At 41.4% G+C, this 15,166-nt stretch overlaps 1 protein-coding gene across 1 annotated transcript in view; it reads right to left on the bottom strand.

The window, feature by feature from the left end:
- The window catches only part of LOC102242513 (ATP-binding cassette sub-family A member 3), a gene marked incomplete at its 3' end in the record, with an annotated part of 250,551 nt that overhangs the window by 99,743 nt on the left and 135,642 nt on the right, over nucleotides 1-15,166 (bottom strand). Inside the window, exon 7 of the mRNA XM_014535858.1 lies at nucleotides 13,359-13,496. Within this exon, the coding sequence (XP_014391344.1) occupies nucleotides 13,359-13,496 (138 nt within the window). The remainder of the gene's footprint in view (nucleotides 1-13,358; nucleotides 13,497-15,166) is intronic.

Below are 15,166 nucleotides of genomic sequence, written 5' to 3'. Positions count from 1 at the left end.
GTAGAAGATTCTTGAGTAATCTTATAACTGTGGTTCTGAACTCTATGTCCTCCATTCGTTTGCTTTCCTCCATTTCTTTCATTTGTGACATGTTTCTTTGTCTTCGCATTTTTGGCTGACTGTGAGGACCCGCTGTGTCTATAAGAACTGCTACAGCGATATCAACAGATTTCTCTGCTTTGTTTGTAGTTTGGAAGTTTTGGAGCTCTGATCCAGCTGCAGTTTGTTCGGCTGCAGAAGCACAGGTGCCTCCTTTGTGCCGCCGATCGATCACAGCTTGGGAGGGGATGTGAATAGAATGGGGCGGGGTCTCAGGGAGACACCAGTGCGGAGCAAACAATGGTGTCGTCACGTCTCCGCGTTTCCGTGATTCCCCGAGTGTCATGCGCCCCCACCGCCACAATGATCCCCGCGAGCAGCTCTGTGAGAAAGTCACCCTCGCTTTCCGACCGCTGCAGGACAGTCCCGTTTCTCCCGGTAGGAGCCTGGGACACCAGCGTCTCACCGTAAATGAGTTCAGTGCGTTCGAGAGCTTGTCCCCTTCCGATTGAAAGAAACCGCGCACCCAGGTGCAGCAGCCTCCTGCGCGCCTCTGTACCTCTGTTCTTGGCGCCGCTCCCCTCCTACTCGGTCTCAATGCGCTTTTTTCTTTCCTTCTAGTTGTAGAACTTCCACTCGGTCAGCCTTCCCGTGGTTCTGGATGATAGCTGTTTTGTCTTATAGTTGTGGTTTTAATGTTGTTGTGGGGGGCAGCACGTACAGGGGTGTACCTTATGCCGCCATCTTCTGGAGGGAACATTTTCATATTCTCACTTGCTTGAGGCTCATAGACAGCATGGGGGAGTGTGTTCCAGGACCCGCAACCAGCCTGGGAGACACTGTGGCCTGAGTCTGTTGCTGACTGAGAGTCTGTGAGGGCTGTGAGGGGAGCCTGTTGTGGGGGACACTGTGTCTCTGGGCAAGTCCATGGCTTGGAGGTGGATGGTGATGGGGAGGAGTTGGTGAGGACACAGCACTGAGCTGACCTCCCAGGAACTCCTGGACGCTTCAGAGGAGCAGCAATGGCAGCAGCTGTGGAGTCTCTTCAGAGGAAGAGGGAAGGGAGGGTGTTCCTACTCCACTCATCAGGGAAATTCTGGGGAACGGGAGAAACACAGTTTTATTGAGAGACATCACCCTGATGAAGAAGTAGGAAACCCTGCAACAAACTAGTTCTATGACAGCTGCAGTGTTTCACTGCAGGCAAGTGTTAAAAAGCAGGCCGAAACAGTGAGGCCTAGTGAGCCTGAAGCAAGTTCTAGTGGAGCAAAGAGAAAGAATCCCAGAAGAACAGACATCTGATGTTTTCATGGGAGGGGACTCCCCTTCCAAAAATGACATCCCTCCACCCACCATCCCTCAACCCTCCATCCCTCCATCTCTCCATCCCTCCACCCACCATCCCTCAACCCTCCATCCCTCCATCTCTCCATCCCCCATCCCTCTATCTCTCCATCCCCCATCCCTCCATCCCTCAACCCTCCACCCCTCCATCTCTCCATCCCTCTACCCTCCATTCCTCAATCCTCCATCCCTCCATCCCCATCCCTCCATCTCTCCATCCCTCAACCCTCCACCCCTCCATCCCTCAACCCTCCACCCCTCCATCCCTCAACCCTCCATCCCTCCATCCCCCATCCCTCCATCTCTCCATCCCCCACCCCTACATCTCTCCATCCCTCCACCCTCCATCCCTCAACCCTTAATCCCTCCATTTCTCCATCCCCCATCCCATCCCTTCCCCCCCCTATCCCTCCATCCCTCAACCCTCCCCCCTCCATCCCTCAATCCTCCATCTCTCTATCCCCACCCCTCCATCTCTCCATCCCCCATCCCTCCATCTTTCCATCCCTCCACCCCTCCATCCCTCAACCCTTCATCCCTCCATCTCTCCATCCCCCATCCCCCATCCCTCCATTCCACCCCTTCACACCTCCCCATCCCTCCAGCCCTCCACCCTCCATCCCGCCACTCCATGTTCACTCATCAATAGCACTCAACATTAAAGGTGAGTTCTTGTGTGTATGCAAATTTTCACATTTTACTATACATTTCATTCCCTTTTTGTTAAATTTTCATTTACATTCCACATCCTATTTGTTTTTAAAGTTTTTACTTATAGATTAAACAGGACGTTAGACATGTACTGTGTATAAGAAAGGTTAAGACAGGGAATTATTTGGGGGTCAGGAAGGGATTAATTCAATTTACATTATTTCTAATGGGAAAAAGTGATTCTGTTTTTTAACAAATCGCTTCTCAAACAGCTTCCAGAACAAAGTAAGTTCGAGAACTGAGGTTCCACTGTAAAGCATAAAAATCACACAAACGTATCAATAGATGTAGGAAAAGTATTTCATAAAATACAACATCCATTTATGATTAAAATAACCAATAAAATAGGTATAGAAAGAAAGTACCTCAACATACTAAAGGCCATATATGACAACCCTCAGCCAATATCATACTCAATCGTGAAAAACTGAATGCTTTTCCTCTAAGATCAGGAACAAGACAAGGATGCCCACTCTTCTTCAACATAGTGCTGGAAGGCCTCGCCAGAGCAATGAGGTAAGAGAAAGAAATAAAAGGCATTCAAATAGGTGATGAAGAAGTGTCGCTTTTTGCAGATAACATGATTCTTTATATAAAAAACTCTAATGACTCCACAACAAATTGATTAGAAACAATAAACAAATGCAGTAAAGCTGCAGAATAAAAAATTGACATAAAAAATCCACTGTATTCCTATATATCAACAATGACATTTTAGAGAACAAAATGAAAATAACAATTCCTTTTGCAATTGTAACAAAAAGAATGAACTACATAGGAATAAACCTAACAAAGGATTTGAAGGACCTCTATATTGAAACCTACACAGCATTATGAAAATAGATAGAAAAAGTCAAGAAATAAAAATATATTCCATGTTCATGGATTGAAGGAATCAGCACAGTTAAAATTTGCATATTACCCAAAGCAAAATGCAGATTTAATGCAATCCCATCAAAATCCTAATAACATTTTTTAAATAAATAGCACAAAAAATGATCAGATTTGTATGGGACCACAAAAGACCCTAAATAGCCAAAACAATCCTGAGGCAGGGGAAATAAAGCTAGAGGCAGCACACTCCCTGACTTCAAATGATACTACAAAGCAACAATAATCAAAGAAGCATGGTATTTGTGGACAAAACAGACACAGACACAAATTAAACAGAATTGAGAATCAAAAAATAAACCCACATGTATATGAGCAAAAATATTTTGACAAAGGAATCAAAACATACTATGGAGAAAAGAAAACCTCTTAATAAATGGTGCTATGAAAAGTATAAAGCCACTTGCAAAATAATGAAACTCAACTACTGCATGTCCCCATACACAAAAATGAACACAAAGTTAATGAAAGACCTAAATATAAGAACTGAAAAAATAAATTACATAGAAGAAAACATTGATACTAAACTTATGGACCTTGTTCTTAGAGAGAATTTCATGAATTTGGCCCCTAAGTCAAGGGAAGTAAAAGCAAAAATAAATGAATGGGACTATATCAAACTGAAAAGCTTCTGCATGGCCAAGGAAACCATCAACAAAGAAAAAAGGCAGCCAACTGAGTAGAAGAAGATATTTGCAAACAAAAGCTTCAACAAGGGGTTATAGCCAAAATATATAAAAACTCATACAAGTCAATACCAAAAGCAACAACAACCCACAAACAAACAAAAAAACCTGAACAGACACTTCTCCTAATAAGACATACAAATGGCCAACAGATATATGAAAAGATGCTCAACTTTACTAGCTATTTCAAAAACCAAACTACAAGAGATACCTCCTCACACCTGTTAGCATTTCCCTAATTGCCAGTGAGTTTGAACATCTTTTCATATACCTATTGGCTGTTTGTATGTCTTCTTGGGAGAGGTGTATTTTCAGGTCCTCTGCCCACTTTTTGATTGGATTGCTTACTTGTTTGTTGTTGAGTTTTATGAGTTCTTTATACATTTTGGAAATTAAACCTTTGTCAGAGCTACTGTTTATAAATATCGTCTCCCATCTGGTTGGCTGCCTGCTTGTTTTGTTGTCAGTTTCTTTTGCTGTGCAGAAGCTCTTCAGTTTGATATAGTCCCATTCATTTATTATTGCCTTTACCTACCTTGCCTTTGGGGTCAAGTCCATAAAATGTTCTCTACCACCCAGGTCCATATGTTTGGTACTTATATTTTATTCTATGTAACATAGTTTTGGGTCTTATGTTTAGGTCTTTGATCCATTTTAAATTAATTTTTGTACACGGGGATAAACTGCAATCCAGTTTCATTTGTTTGCATGTGGCTTTCCAGTTTTCCCAGCACCATTTATTGAAGAGACTGTCTTTACTCTAATGTGGATTTCTGGCTCCTTTGTTGAAAATTATCTGTCTATATATGTGTGGTTTTATAATTGGGCTCTCTATTATGTTCCATTGATCTGTGTGTCTGTTTCTCTGGCAACACCATGCTGTTTTGATTATATAGCTCTATAGTATAATTTGAAGTCAGGTAGTGTGATACCTCCAGCTTCGTGTTGTTGTTTTTTTTTTCCAGGATTGTTTTGGCTATTCAGGGTCTTTTGTGGTTCCATACAAATCTGATGATTTCTCATTCTATTTCTTTAAAAAATGATATTGAGATTTCGGTGGGTATTGCATAAAATCTGTATTGCTCTGGGTAATATGGCCATTTTAACTATGTTGATTCTTCCAATCCATGAATATGGGATATTTTTTCCATTTTGTTGTGTCTTTTTCAATCTCTTTTAATGATGTTTTGTAATTTTCAGTATATAGGTCTTTCATACTCTTTGTTAAGTTTATTCCTAGGTATTTTATTCTTTTGGTTGCTATTGCAAAAGGAATTGTTTTTCCATTTATTTTTCTGAATTTTTTTGTTGGTATACAGGAAGGCAATGCATTTTTGTACATTGATTTTGTATCCTGCAACTTAACTCTACTTGTTTATTATTTCTAGTAGTTTTTTAAGTAGAGTCTGTAAGGTTTTCTATATATAGCATCATGTCATCTGCAAAACGTGACAGTTTGACTTCTTCCTTCCCTATTTGGATGCCTTTTATTTCTTTCCCTTGCCTTATTGCTCTGGCTAGGACTTCTAGCACTATCCTATATAATAAAAAGGGAATATGCTAATTTGTCTGTGACAGTGTCCCCTAACAACCTATTTGCATATTGATGTGCATGCAGCACGGGGCAGGCAGCTGGAGCCAAGTTCCCGGGGTTCTGAGGAGAGTGCCTGACAGGAGCCCGGACTGCACAGAAGGAAGAGGAAGCGGCCACGGGGAGCTCTTCCAATCCTCCTGCACAGACACCCTACCCCAGCCCCCGCACCCCCGGGGGGACAGGGAGGCTGGCTGGACAGGGAGAAGACCCAGCCTCTGGGGTAGCTGTAGTCTGCATCCCTGACTCCCAATCTCTTCCCCTGCCACCCCACCAGGGGTGCCCACAACAATAGCATGCTGGCGACCACCTGTCAGTGCCCAGAGGCACCCCAGGCCCACAGCCCGTCACTGCCAGGCCCCCTCCACTGAGGCCAGGCATGCCTCTCCTCCCTACAACTCTAGACCTGGGTGGAGGCAGGCCTGAGCGGCCCCGCCCCCAGGGTCAGACCCTTCTCCCCTGCCCCTCTCCAACAGCAGCAGCGCTGTCTCCGCAGCTGAAGCTCACTGAACCTCACTGGGGGCGTGGCTAAACCTGCCCTCCTAGCCCACCTGGCTCTGCCCTGGCCTCGCCCCCACCCTGCTCCAGGAGATTGGAGCCCCGCCCTGAACAGGTGTAGCTGTGAAACAGCCACATACAATTTAAAGAATGGTGCCAAGTGGGAAGGTTTGACAGTTACTCCCCCTTTGGCCTCACTGCCCCCCTAACTCCCTGCCCCCTGGCCAGTGCCTCCAGGGATGACCAGCACTACAAGGCTGCTGGTCAGAGCCTGCCCCTCTGAGGCCTGTGGAACCCTCTGCAAAGCTTCCATAACTACAGTCCCAGGAAACGATCATGCCCTCCTCCCCTAATCAGCACCTGCTATCTGCAAGGGTACCCATAGGCAGTTGGGAGCGAGCAGGCAGCAGGGGGGTGCAGTTGGGGATGACCAGGTCAGCAGGGAGGGCAGTTGCGGGCAAGCAAGCCAGCGGGGGTGGGGCAGTTGGGGGTGAGCAGGCTGGCGGGGCGGGGGGCAGTTAGGTGTGATCAGGCTGAAAGTGGGGGGCAGTTGCAGGCGATCAGGCTGGTAGGCAGAGTGGTTATGGGTGATCAGGCAGGCAGGCGACAGTAAGGAGCCAGCAGTCTTGGATTGCAAGAGGGATGTCCGACTGCCAGTTTCGGGCCTAAACCAGCAGTTGGACATCCCAGATTGGTGAGGGTGCAGGCTAGGCTGAGGGACACCCCCTGTGCACGAATTTCATGCACCGGGCCACTAGTCTAAATATATAAAAGCCTAAGCGACTGTTACGACTGAACAATCGGAATGACTGGTCGACTAGTTGCTATGACATGCACTGACCACCAGGGGGCAGATGCTCAATGTAGGAGCTTCCCCTGGTGGTCAGTGCGCTCCCACAGCCAACCTCCTGTGGCCGGCCAACTGCCCTTGGTCCCTCCCCCTGGCCAGCTGGCCCCTATCAGCCCTTGGTGCTAAACCATTCATAGATGACCTGCTTCTGGATCAGGGTTTCGTACATAGCAGAGCAGCTCCCTTGCTGTGATCTATTGAAAGTCAGCCCTCGACACAAGGGTTTGTCTCGCTTCTGTCCACTCCCTTCCCCAGGGGCCACCTGCCTGCTGTGGTGGCAGCACTGCGGCAAAGGCAGGACGAGGGAGGAAGCAGAGAACTGCATGGTGGCGGGGAATCGCCTCCTCCTCTTCCTTCCCCAGGGGCCACCCACCTGCCATGGTGGTGGCACGGTGGTGAGAGGAGGAGGAGGGGGAGAGGTGGGGAACCATGCAGTGGTGGGGTGCCAAAGGTGGCATCAGATCCGTTCCTTCTGTGCCCAGCCTGGTGACTGTCACCTCCTCTCCTGACCCTGCTGGGGCCTTTGGGTCCCGGGGTGGCGGTGGATACAGTCCCTTTCCCATGGGGGCTGAGGGCCAGCTCCCTCCTCAGAGCCAGTGGCCAACCTCCCATCGTCCCTCTCCTTGGCTGGCCAAACTCCTGCGGTTCCTCTCCCCTCCCCCATGCACAAATTCATGCACTGGGCCTCTAGTGTTGAATAAGAGAGGTGAGAGTGGACATCCTTGTCTTGTTCCTGATCTTAGGGGAAAAACTTTCAGTATGATGTTGGCTGAGGGTTTATCATATACGGCCTTTATTATGTTGAGTTACATTCCTTCTATTCCTATCTTATTGAGTGTTTTAATCATAAATGAATATTGTATCTTAACAAATGCTTTTTCTGCATCTATTGACAAGATCATGTGATTTTTATCCTTTCTTTGGTTAATGTGGTGTATTATGTTGATTGATTTGTGAATGTTGAATCATCCATGTGCACCTAGAATGAACCCCACCTGATCGTGATATATTGTTTTTTGGATGTACTGTTGTATTCGATTAACTAGTATTTTGTGTAGGATTTTTCCATCTGTATTTATCAGGGATATTGGTCTGTAGTTATCTTTTTTGTGTTATCTTTGAAAGGTTTTGGTATCAGGGTTATATTGGACTTGTAGAATGTGTTAGGAAGTATCAGCTCTTCTTCAATTTTTTGAAAGAGTTTGAAAATGATGTATATTATTTCTTCCTTGAATGTTTGGTAGAATTCACTGGTGAAGTCATCTGGTCCTGGACTTTTGTTTTTGGAGAGGTTTTTGATGGTTGTTTCAATTTCCTCACTGCTGATCGGTCTATTTAGATTTTCCAGTTTTTCATGATTTGATCTAGGAAGATTATATGTTTCTAGGAACTTATCCATGTCTCTAGGTCAGGGGTGGGCAACCCCTGGCACGCGTGCCAAACATGGCACGCCAATAACTTTTGCTGGCACACGAAACCCTCTCTTATAATCTTCCATTTACAATTTTTTCTTTAATATCGACTTTTTTATTTTTCAGATAAATTCAGTGTAGGTGCATCTTAGATAAATAAATAATTTTACATAACAAGTTATCTTAAAGACCACAGACATGGATTGACGAGAGAGGGGAAGAGCAATTTCAATAGTGTCGAAAACGAACTATTGAATTTTGTTAAGTCTCATAATAGGAGTAGCCTGACAGATGAAAGTAGTAGCTCCTGCATATCTCTTAAGGTCACGAAATATAAACCTGATGTAAAATCTCTGTCATCAGTGATGCAGCAGCAGAAGTCCCACTGATAATATCAAACGGAGTCATAAAGTTTTCTGTCGGACTATCAGTGTACATGTATACATTAAAAAATAAATGTATTTTTCATCATCATATACTGTGTTTTTGTCGCTCGAATGAATTTTATTATTTCTTCAAGGTTCTTCACATATGTACACCTTAAGAGATATCAAGTAGGCGTAACATGTTCTCAAAAAATTAGGGTTGGCACGCAGAAGAATTTTGAGTCAGAGATTTTGCTGGTTTTGGCACACACTCACAAAAAGGTTGTCCACCCCTGCTCTAGGTTATTAAATTTGGTGGCATGAAGTCTTTCATAATATTCTAGTATGATCCTTTGTATATCTGTGATGTCTGTGGTAACTTCTCTCTCATTTCTGATTTTGTTTATATGGGTCTTTTCCCTTTTTTCCTTAGGGAGTCTAGCCAGAGGTTTGTCAATTTTATTGGTCTTTTCAAAGAACCAGCTTTTTATTTATTTTTTGTATATCTTTTTGTTTTCTATGTCATTTAATTCTGTTGTAATTTTTATTATTTCCTATCTTCTGCTAACTTTGGGTTGCTTTAGTTCTTCTTTTGCTAGTATTTTAAGATGTGACATTAGTTTATTTACTTGGGATTTCTCTTGTTTCTTGAGATAAGCCTGCAATGATATAAGCTCTTATTACTGCTTTCACTGCATCCCAGAGTTTTTGATAGGGTGTTATCATTCTCATTTGTCTCCATATATCTTTTGATCTCATCTTTTATTTCTTCTTTGACACAGTCATTTTTTAGTAGTATGTTGTTTAATCCCCACATATTTGCAGGTTTCTTTACTCCTTTTTGCAGGTGATTTTTAATTTCAAGGTCAGAAAATATAATTGGTATGCCCTGACCGGTTTGGCTCAGTGGATAGAGCATCAGCCTTCGGACTGAGGGGTCCCAGGTTCGGTTCAGGTCAGGGGCATGCACCTTGGTTTCGGGCACATCCCCAGTGGGAGGTGTGCAGGAGGCAGCTGATAGATGTTTCTCTCTCATCGATGTTTCTAGCTCTCTATCCCTCTCCCTTCCTCTCTGTAAAAAATCAATAAAATATATTTTTTTAAAAAGAAAATATAATTGGTATAATTTTGATCTTTTAAAATTTTTAATACTTGTTCTGTAACCCAATATATGGTCTATCCTTAAGAATGTTCCATATATGCTGGAGAAGAATGTATAGTCTGATATTCTGGGATGAAATGTTCTGTAAATGTCAATTATATCCATTTGGTCTAGTGTTTCATTTAAGGCCAATATTTCTTTATTGATTTTTTTGTTTGATTGATCTGTCTAGAGGTGTCAATGGAGAATTACGGTCTCCAACTATAATTTATTTTGACCTGTTTCTCCCTTTAGTTCTGTAAGTAGCTGTTTTATATATTTCAGTGCTCCCTGATTGGGTGCATATATACTAAGAAGTGTTAAGTTTTCTTGATGTAGTATTCCCTTTATCATTATAAAGTGTTCATCTTTGTGTCTTATTTTCTTGAAATCTGTTTTGTCAGATATAAGTATGGCTACACCTGCTTTTTTTGTGTGGATTTTTTTTTTTGGAGATTCATTTTCCACCCCTTTACTTTGAATCTACCTTAGTCTTTGCTGTTTAATATGCCTCTTGTAGGCAGCATATAGTTGGGTTTTGTTTTTTCATCCACTCTGCTACTCTGTGCCTCTTTACTGGTGAATTTAGGCCATTTACATTTAGGGTAATTATTGATGCATGAGGATTTCCTATAGCCATTTTATCTTTTGTTTTCTGGTAACTTTGTGCCACCATTGGTTCCTTTCCATTATGCTTCTGTCTGTTTGGTGGACTCCATATGTCTTTCCTCTTTTCTAAGCAATATGTCCCATTTTGGGGGCCTTTGTGTGTGGTTGCCATTAGGTTTATAAAGAGTGAAGTTGCATGCATGCCATAGTTTTTTCCCTTTTGAGTGCACCTGATCTTCATCTTCCTTTGCCAGTTCATACCTTTCCCCCTACCCCTTGTATGTTTTTGTTGTCACAAATTATCCCTATTTAGCTGCAAGTTTTTTTGTGATCCTACTCATAGTGGTGTGACTTTATGTCCTTTGTTTCAGGTAGAATAACTCCCTTGAGTATTTCCTGCATTGGAGGTTTTCTAGTAATAAAATGCCTCAACTTCTATACGTCTGGGAATATTCTTATTTCTCCTTCATATTTAAAGGATAAGTTTGCTGGATACATGCATGGTTGGTAATTTCTCGTTTTTAGATGTTTGAATATTTGGTTCCACTCTCTTCTGGCTTGTAGAGTTTCTGCTGAGAAGTTGGGTGACATTCTGATGGGTTTTCCTTTGTAGGTCACTTCCTTCTTTTTCCTGGATGCTTTGAGGACTTTTTCTATGTCATTAATTTTTGACATCTTCATTACCAAGTTCCTTGGAGAGGGCCTCTTTGGATTGAGGTAACTAGGTGCTCTGTTTGCTTCTTGGATTTGAGGATCTAGTTCTTTCCATTGATTTCAGAAGTTCTCACATACTAGTTGTTTGAATAGACTCTCCATTCCATACTCCCACTCTTCTTCCTCCACTATGCCAGTGATTCTGATGTTACTTTTTTTGATGGAATCAGAGAGGTCTCATAGAGCTCTTTCACATTTCTTTATTCTCAGGTTTCTCTCTTCTTCCCTCTGCATCCTTTCTTGATTCCTATCTTTGATATCACTAATTTTCCCCCTCTAATTGGTTGGTTCTGTTTTCTATGCTCAACAACTCACTCTTAAGTTCTTTAAATGCTTCATTTCCAGGATTTCTGATCGATTCTTTTTTAAAATTTCAATTTTCTTGCAAAAATACTTTTTTGTTCATTAATTTGTTTTCTCAATGCACTGAAATGCCTGTCAGCATTTTCTCGCATCTCATTGAGTATTTTCAGAACTGCAATCTTGAAATTTCTGTCATTCATATCATGTAATTCCATGTGCTCCAGCCTATTTTCTGGGGATTTTCATTTTCTTTCTGGTCATCATCTTTACCGTGGTTATTTATGATTTTCACTGTTTTTTGTTTTCCCATTTATCTCTGAGGTGGTCTTTCTACTCTGTTCCAGTAGATGGCATTGATTCACAAGATTTTTACCTTTGTGGCCTCACAGTTTTGAGCCTTCATGGCTTCCGTAGGGCTATACAGCCTTTGCTGCTTGGGGTGAGGTTTGTTTTTCCCTCATTGTAATGTGACCCCTGCTCTCCACAGATCCAGCCCAAGCACCCCTCCTGGAGTTCAGTCACAGAGGGAAACTTTCTACTGCAACAGCTCTGGGCCTACAGATAATACACTCCTGGAGCCAACTCTAAGGGCAAAGGGAAGTGAGTTTTGGGAGTCTAATTAGTGGCAGGGCTCTGTGATTCACTTTCTTTGTCTGAAAGACAACTGCCAGGCCCAGCAGTGGGGAGCAGCTCTGTAGGGTGGGCATCTGCCGACCCAGTTTTTGCTCCTGCCACTCAAGCATGCAATTCAGACCTTATTCACAGTGCGCCCATGGTTCAGACCCTGCCCTCTCTCATTGCCTGTGTGCGTATGACCACACAACTCTGCAACTCCAACAGACACTGTATGGGACATTAAAATAACTGGATAACTAATGGTCAAAAGTTTTTCAAATTTTATGAAAACAATAAACCTACACATTCAAAGCTCAACAGACCCAAAGGACAAGAATAAAACTACTACCAAGAAGCATCATTATTAAATTGCATAAAACCACTGCTAAATAAACACCTTAAAATCTTCCAGGAAAAAATGGAAACAATGCCTGTGAATAGACAGTGGAACGACATCTTTAACCTAACATTCTATATGAGTGACAATATCTTTCAAAAGCAAAGATAAAATAAAGGCTCTTTTAGACATAGAAAATCTGAAGGAATTAATCACTTAGCATACCCGAATTAAAAAGAAAAAATGTCAAAGATACTCTGTGAGGCAGAAGGAAAATTATACCAGATGGAAATCTAGATATAAACAAAAAAATGGAGAACACTATAATTATTAAGCACACTGGTAATTATATACCACATTGTCCTCAACTTCCTTAAAATATAAATGGAAAATCAAGAACCCTGGTAACAAAATATTGCAGGTTTAATAATATATGTCTAAGTAAAATATATGACAATAACAGCATGAAGGGTCTGAGTATAAAAATAAAAGTATAATTGACGTAAGGTTCTTATACTATATGTGAAATGGTTCCATTTGAAGGAAGACTGTGATAAGTCAGAGTTGTAAAATGTATCAAAGATAAACCAGTTAAATACCAAAACAAAATTATATAGAAAGGGAGATATAATGGAATCTCAGGAATATAATCAGTAATTCAAGAGAAGGCAAGAAAGAGGAAGAAAACAAAGAGTATATGGTAGAATTAGAAATCAAATAAATGCTAAATGGAAACCATAACAAAAATATAAATAATCACATTAACTGTAAATGGCCTGAAATACAAAATAGTATGAAATGTAACCTGTAACTGAAAAATTAAAAATGTAAATGGCCTGAACTCCTCAATTAAAAAGCAGCAAGAATCACATTGAATAAAGAGCATGCACTAACCAAATGTTTATATATGTATATAAAAGTATCCTTCAATTATAGACACAAATAGGTAAATAGCAAAAGAATGGGGAAAATATAACAGGCAAACATAAACTAAAGGAGAAGCAGAGTAACCAGTCTCTCCTATGGACCCTGGCACCAGGGCTGCCCATGGACCCTAGCACCTTGCCCAACCATATGCAGAGTCTGGCACCAGGACTACCTGCCTATGGATGCAAGTACCTGGCCCACACATAGAGCCTACTAGTTAGCTCATTTACGGATGCTGCCATCTGGCCTGCCCATGGTCCCCTTCAACTGACCTGCTCAGGACCTCTGGGCAGGGATAATAAAGGATTTGCCTTTGAAATAATACCTTATGCAAATGTTTGATCTGGATACTTGCCACCAAACCAGTTGGTTCAGCCTCAAAATATTTGCTCTGAGTTCTTCCATAGCCTTTCATGTCTTCCTCTTTCCTTCTAATTCCTGGACGGCCATACCAGTATGAACGCTACAAAGAAAGCCAAAATGTAATTACCAAAACATGCATTAAGAAATGAAACACTACATTTGAACAGATCTATACATGTAACGCACATGAATCAGTGATCAAAACCTCCCTACAAAGAAAAGTTGAGCAGATGGCTTCACTGGTGAACTATACCAAACATTTAAATAAGATTAACAACAATTTTTCCCCAAGTCTTCCAAAAAGTGTAAGAGGAGGAAACATTTTCTCACTCATTCTGTGAGCTCAGCATTACTCTGACACCAAAGCCAGGCAAAGGTATCATGAAGAAAGAAACTAGGGACCAATATCCCTTATCAATATAGATTAAAAAAAATCTTCAACCAAAAGCTAGCAAACTGAATCCCATAGCATAGCAAAATGATTATACATAATGATCAAGAGGGAATTATCCCAGGAATGCAGGTTCAACATATGAAAACCAATCAATGCAATATATTGCATTAATTGAACAAATGGAATAAACCATATAAGTATGGGAGATAGCAACATGAATGGGTTTGACAAAGGGTTTCATGATTAAAGACACTCAGGAAACTAGAAATAGAAGAGGACTTTCTCAAAATGACAAGGGCATATGTGAAAAACCCAAATCTAGTATCATACCCAATGGTGAAAGACTGAAAAGTTTTTCTTTAAAATCAGGAACAAGATAAGGATGTCTCCTTTTATTTCTGGTATTCACTGCTACACTAGTTTTAGCAATGAGGCAAGAAACAGAAATAAAGGGCATCCAAATTGGAAAGGAAGAAGTAAAACTATTAATATTTAAAGATGACAAAATACATATATTTCCACACATAGAAAAAGCCCAAAGAATCACCATTACACATACTACTAGAGCTAATAAACAAATTCAGCAAAGATACAGGCTACAAGATTAACATGCAAAAATCAATTGTGTTTTTATATACCACCAATGAACAATCAAAAAAAGAATATTAATAATTTCATTGCATCTGACAGAGTAAAATAGTCAGGAATAAAGTTAACCAAAGAAATAAAAGACTCACTAAAAACCTTGGTTAAAGAATTCAAAGACATATGAATAGAAAGTTCATGCCCTAGTTGGTTTGGCTCAGTGAATAGAGCGTCGGCCTGTGGACTGAAGGGTCCCAGGTTTGATTCCCACTCAGGGCACATGCCCGGGTTGTGGGCTCCATCCACAGTAGGGGGCCTGCAGGATTCTCTTTCATCATTGATGTTTCTATCTCCATTTCCCTTCCCTTCCCTTCTCTAAAATTAATAAAAATATATCTTAAAAAAGTTCATGAATTGAAATATTTTTCATATGGCAATAACATTTAAAGTAATCAACAGACTCATTATAATATTCATGAAAATTCCAGTGGCCATTTTTGCAGAAATAAAAAGCAGATCCTCAAGTTTATATGGAACTATAAGGGCCCTCTAATAGTCAAAACAAGCTTAAAAAAGAAGAGAAAGGTTGGAGGACTCATACTTTCAGATTTCAAAACTTATAATAGAGGAGAAACCAAGATGGCGGCATAGGTAAACACCGGAAATTGCTGCCTCCCACAACAACTTCAAAAATACAACGAAAAGACAAAACGGACATCATCCAGAACTACAGGAAGGCTGGCTGAGTGGAAATTCTACAACTAGAAGGAAAGAGAAAAGCACACTGAGAC

This window comes from Myotis brandtii, unplaced genomic scaffold, assembly GCF_000412655.1.
Source record: "Myotis brandtii unplaced genomic scaffold, ASM41265v1 scaffold152, whole genome shotgun sequence".
Lineage (NCBI taxonomy): Eukaryota > Metazoa > Chordata > Mammalia > Chiroptera > Vespertilionidae > Myotis > Myotis brandtii.
This window is presented reverse-complemented; position numbering and strand designations above follow the sequence as displayed.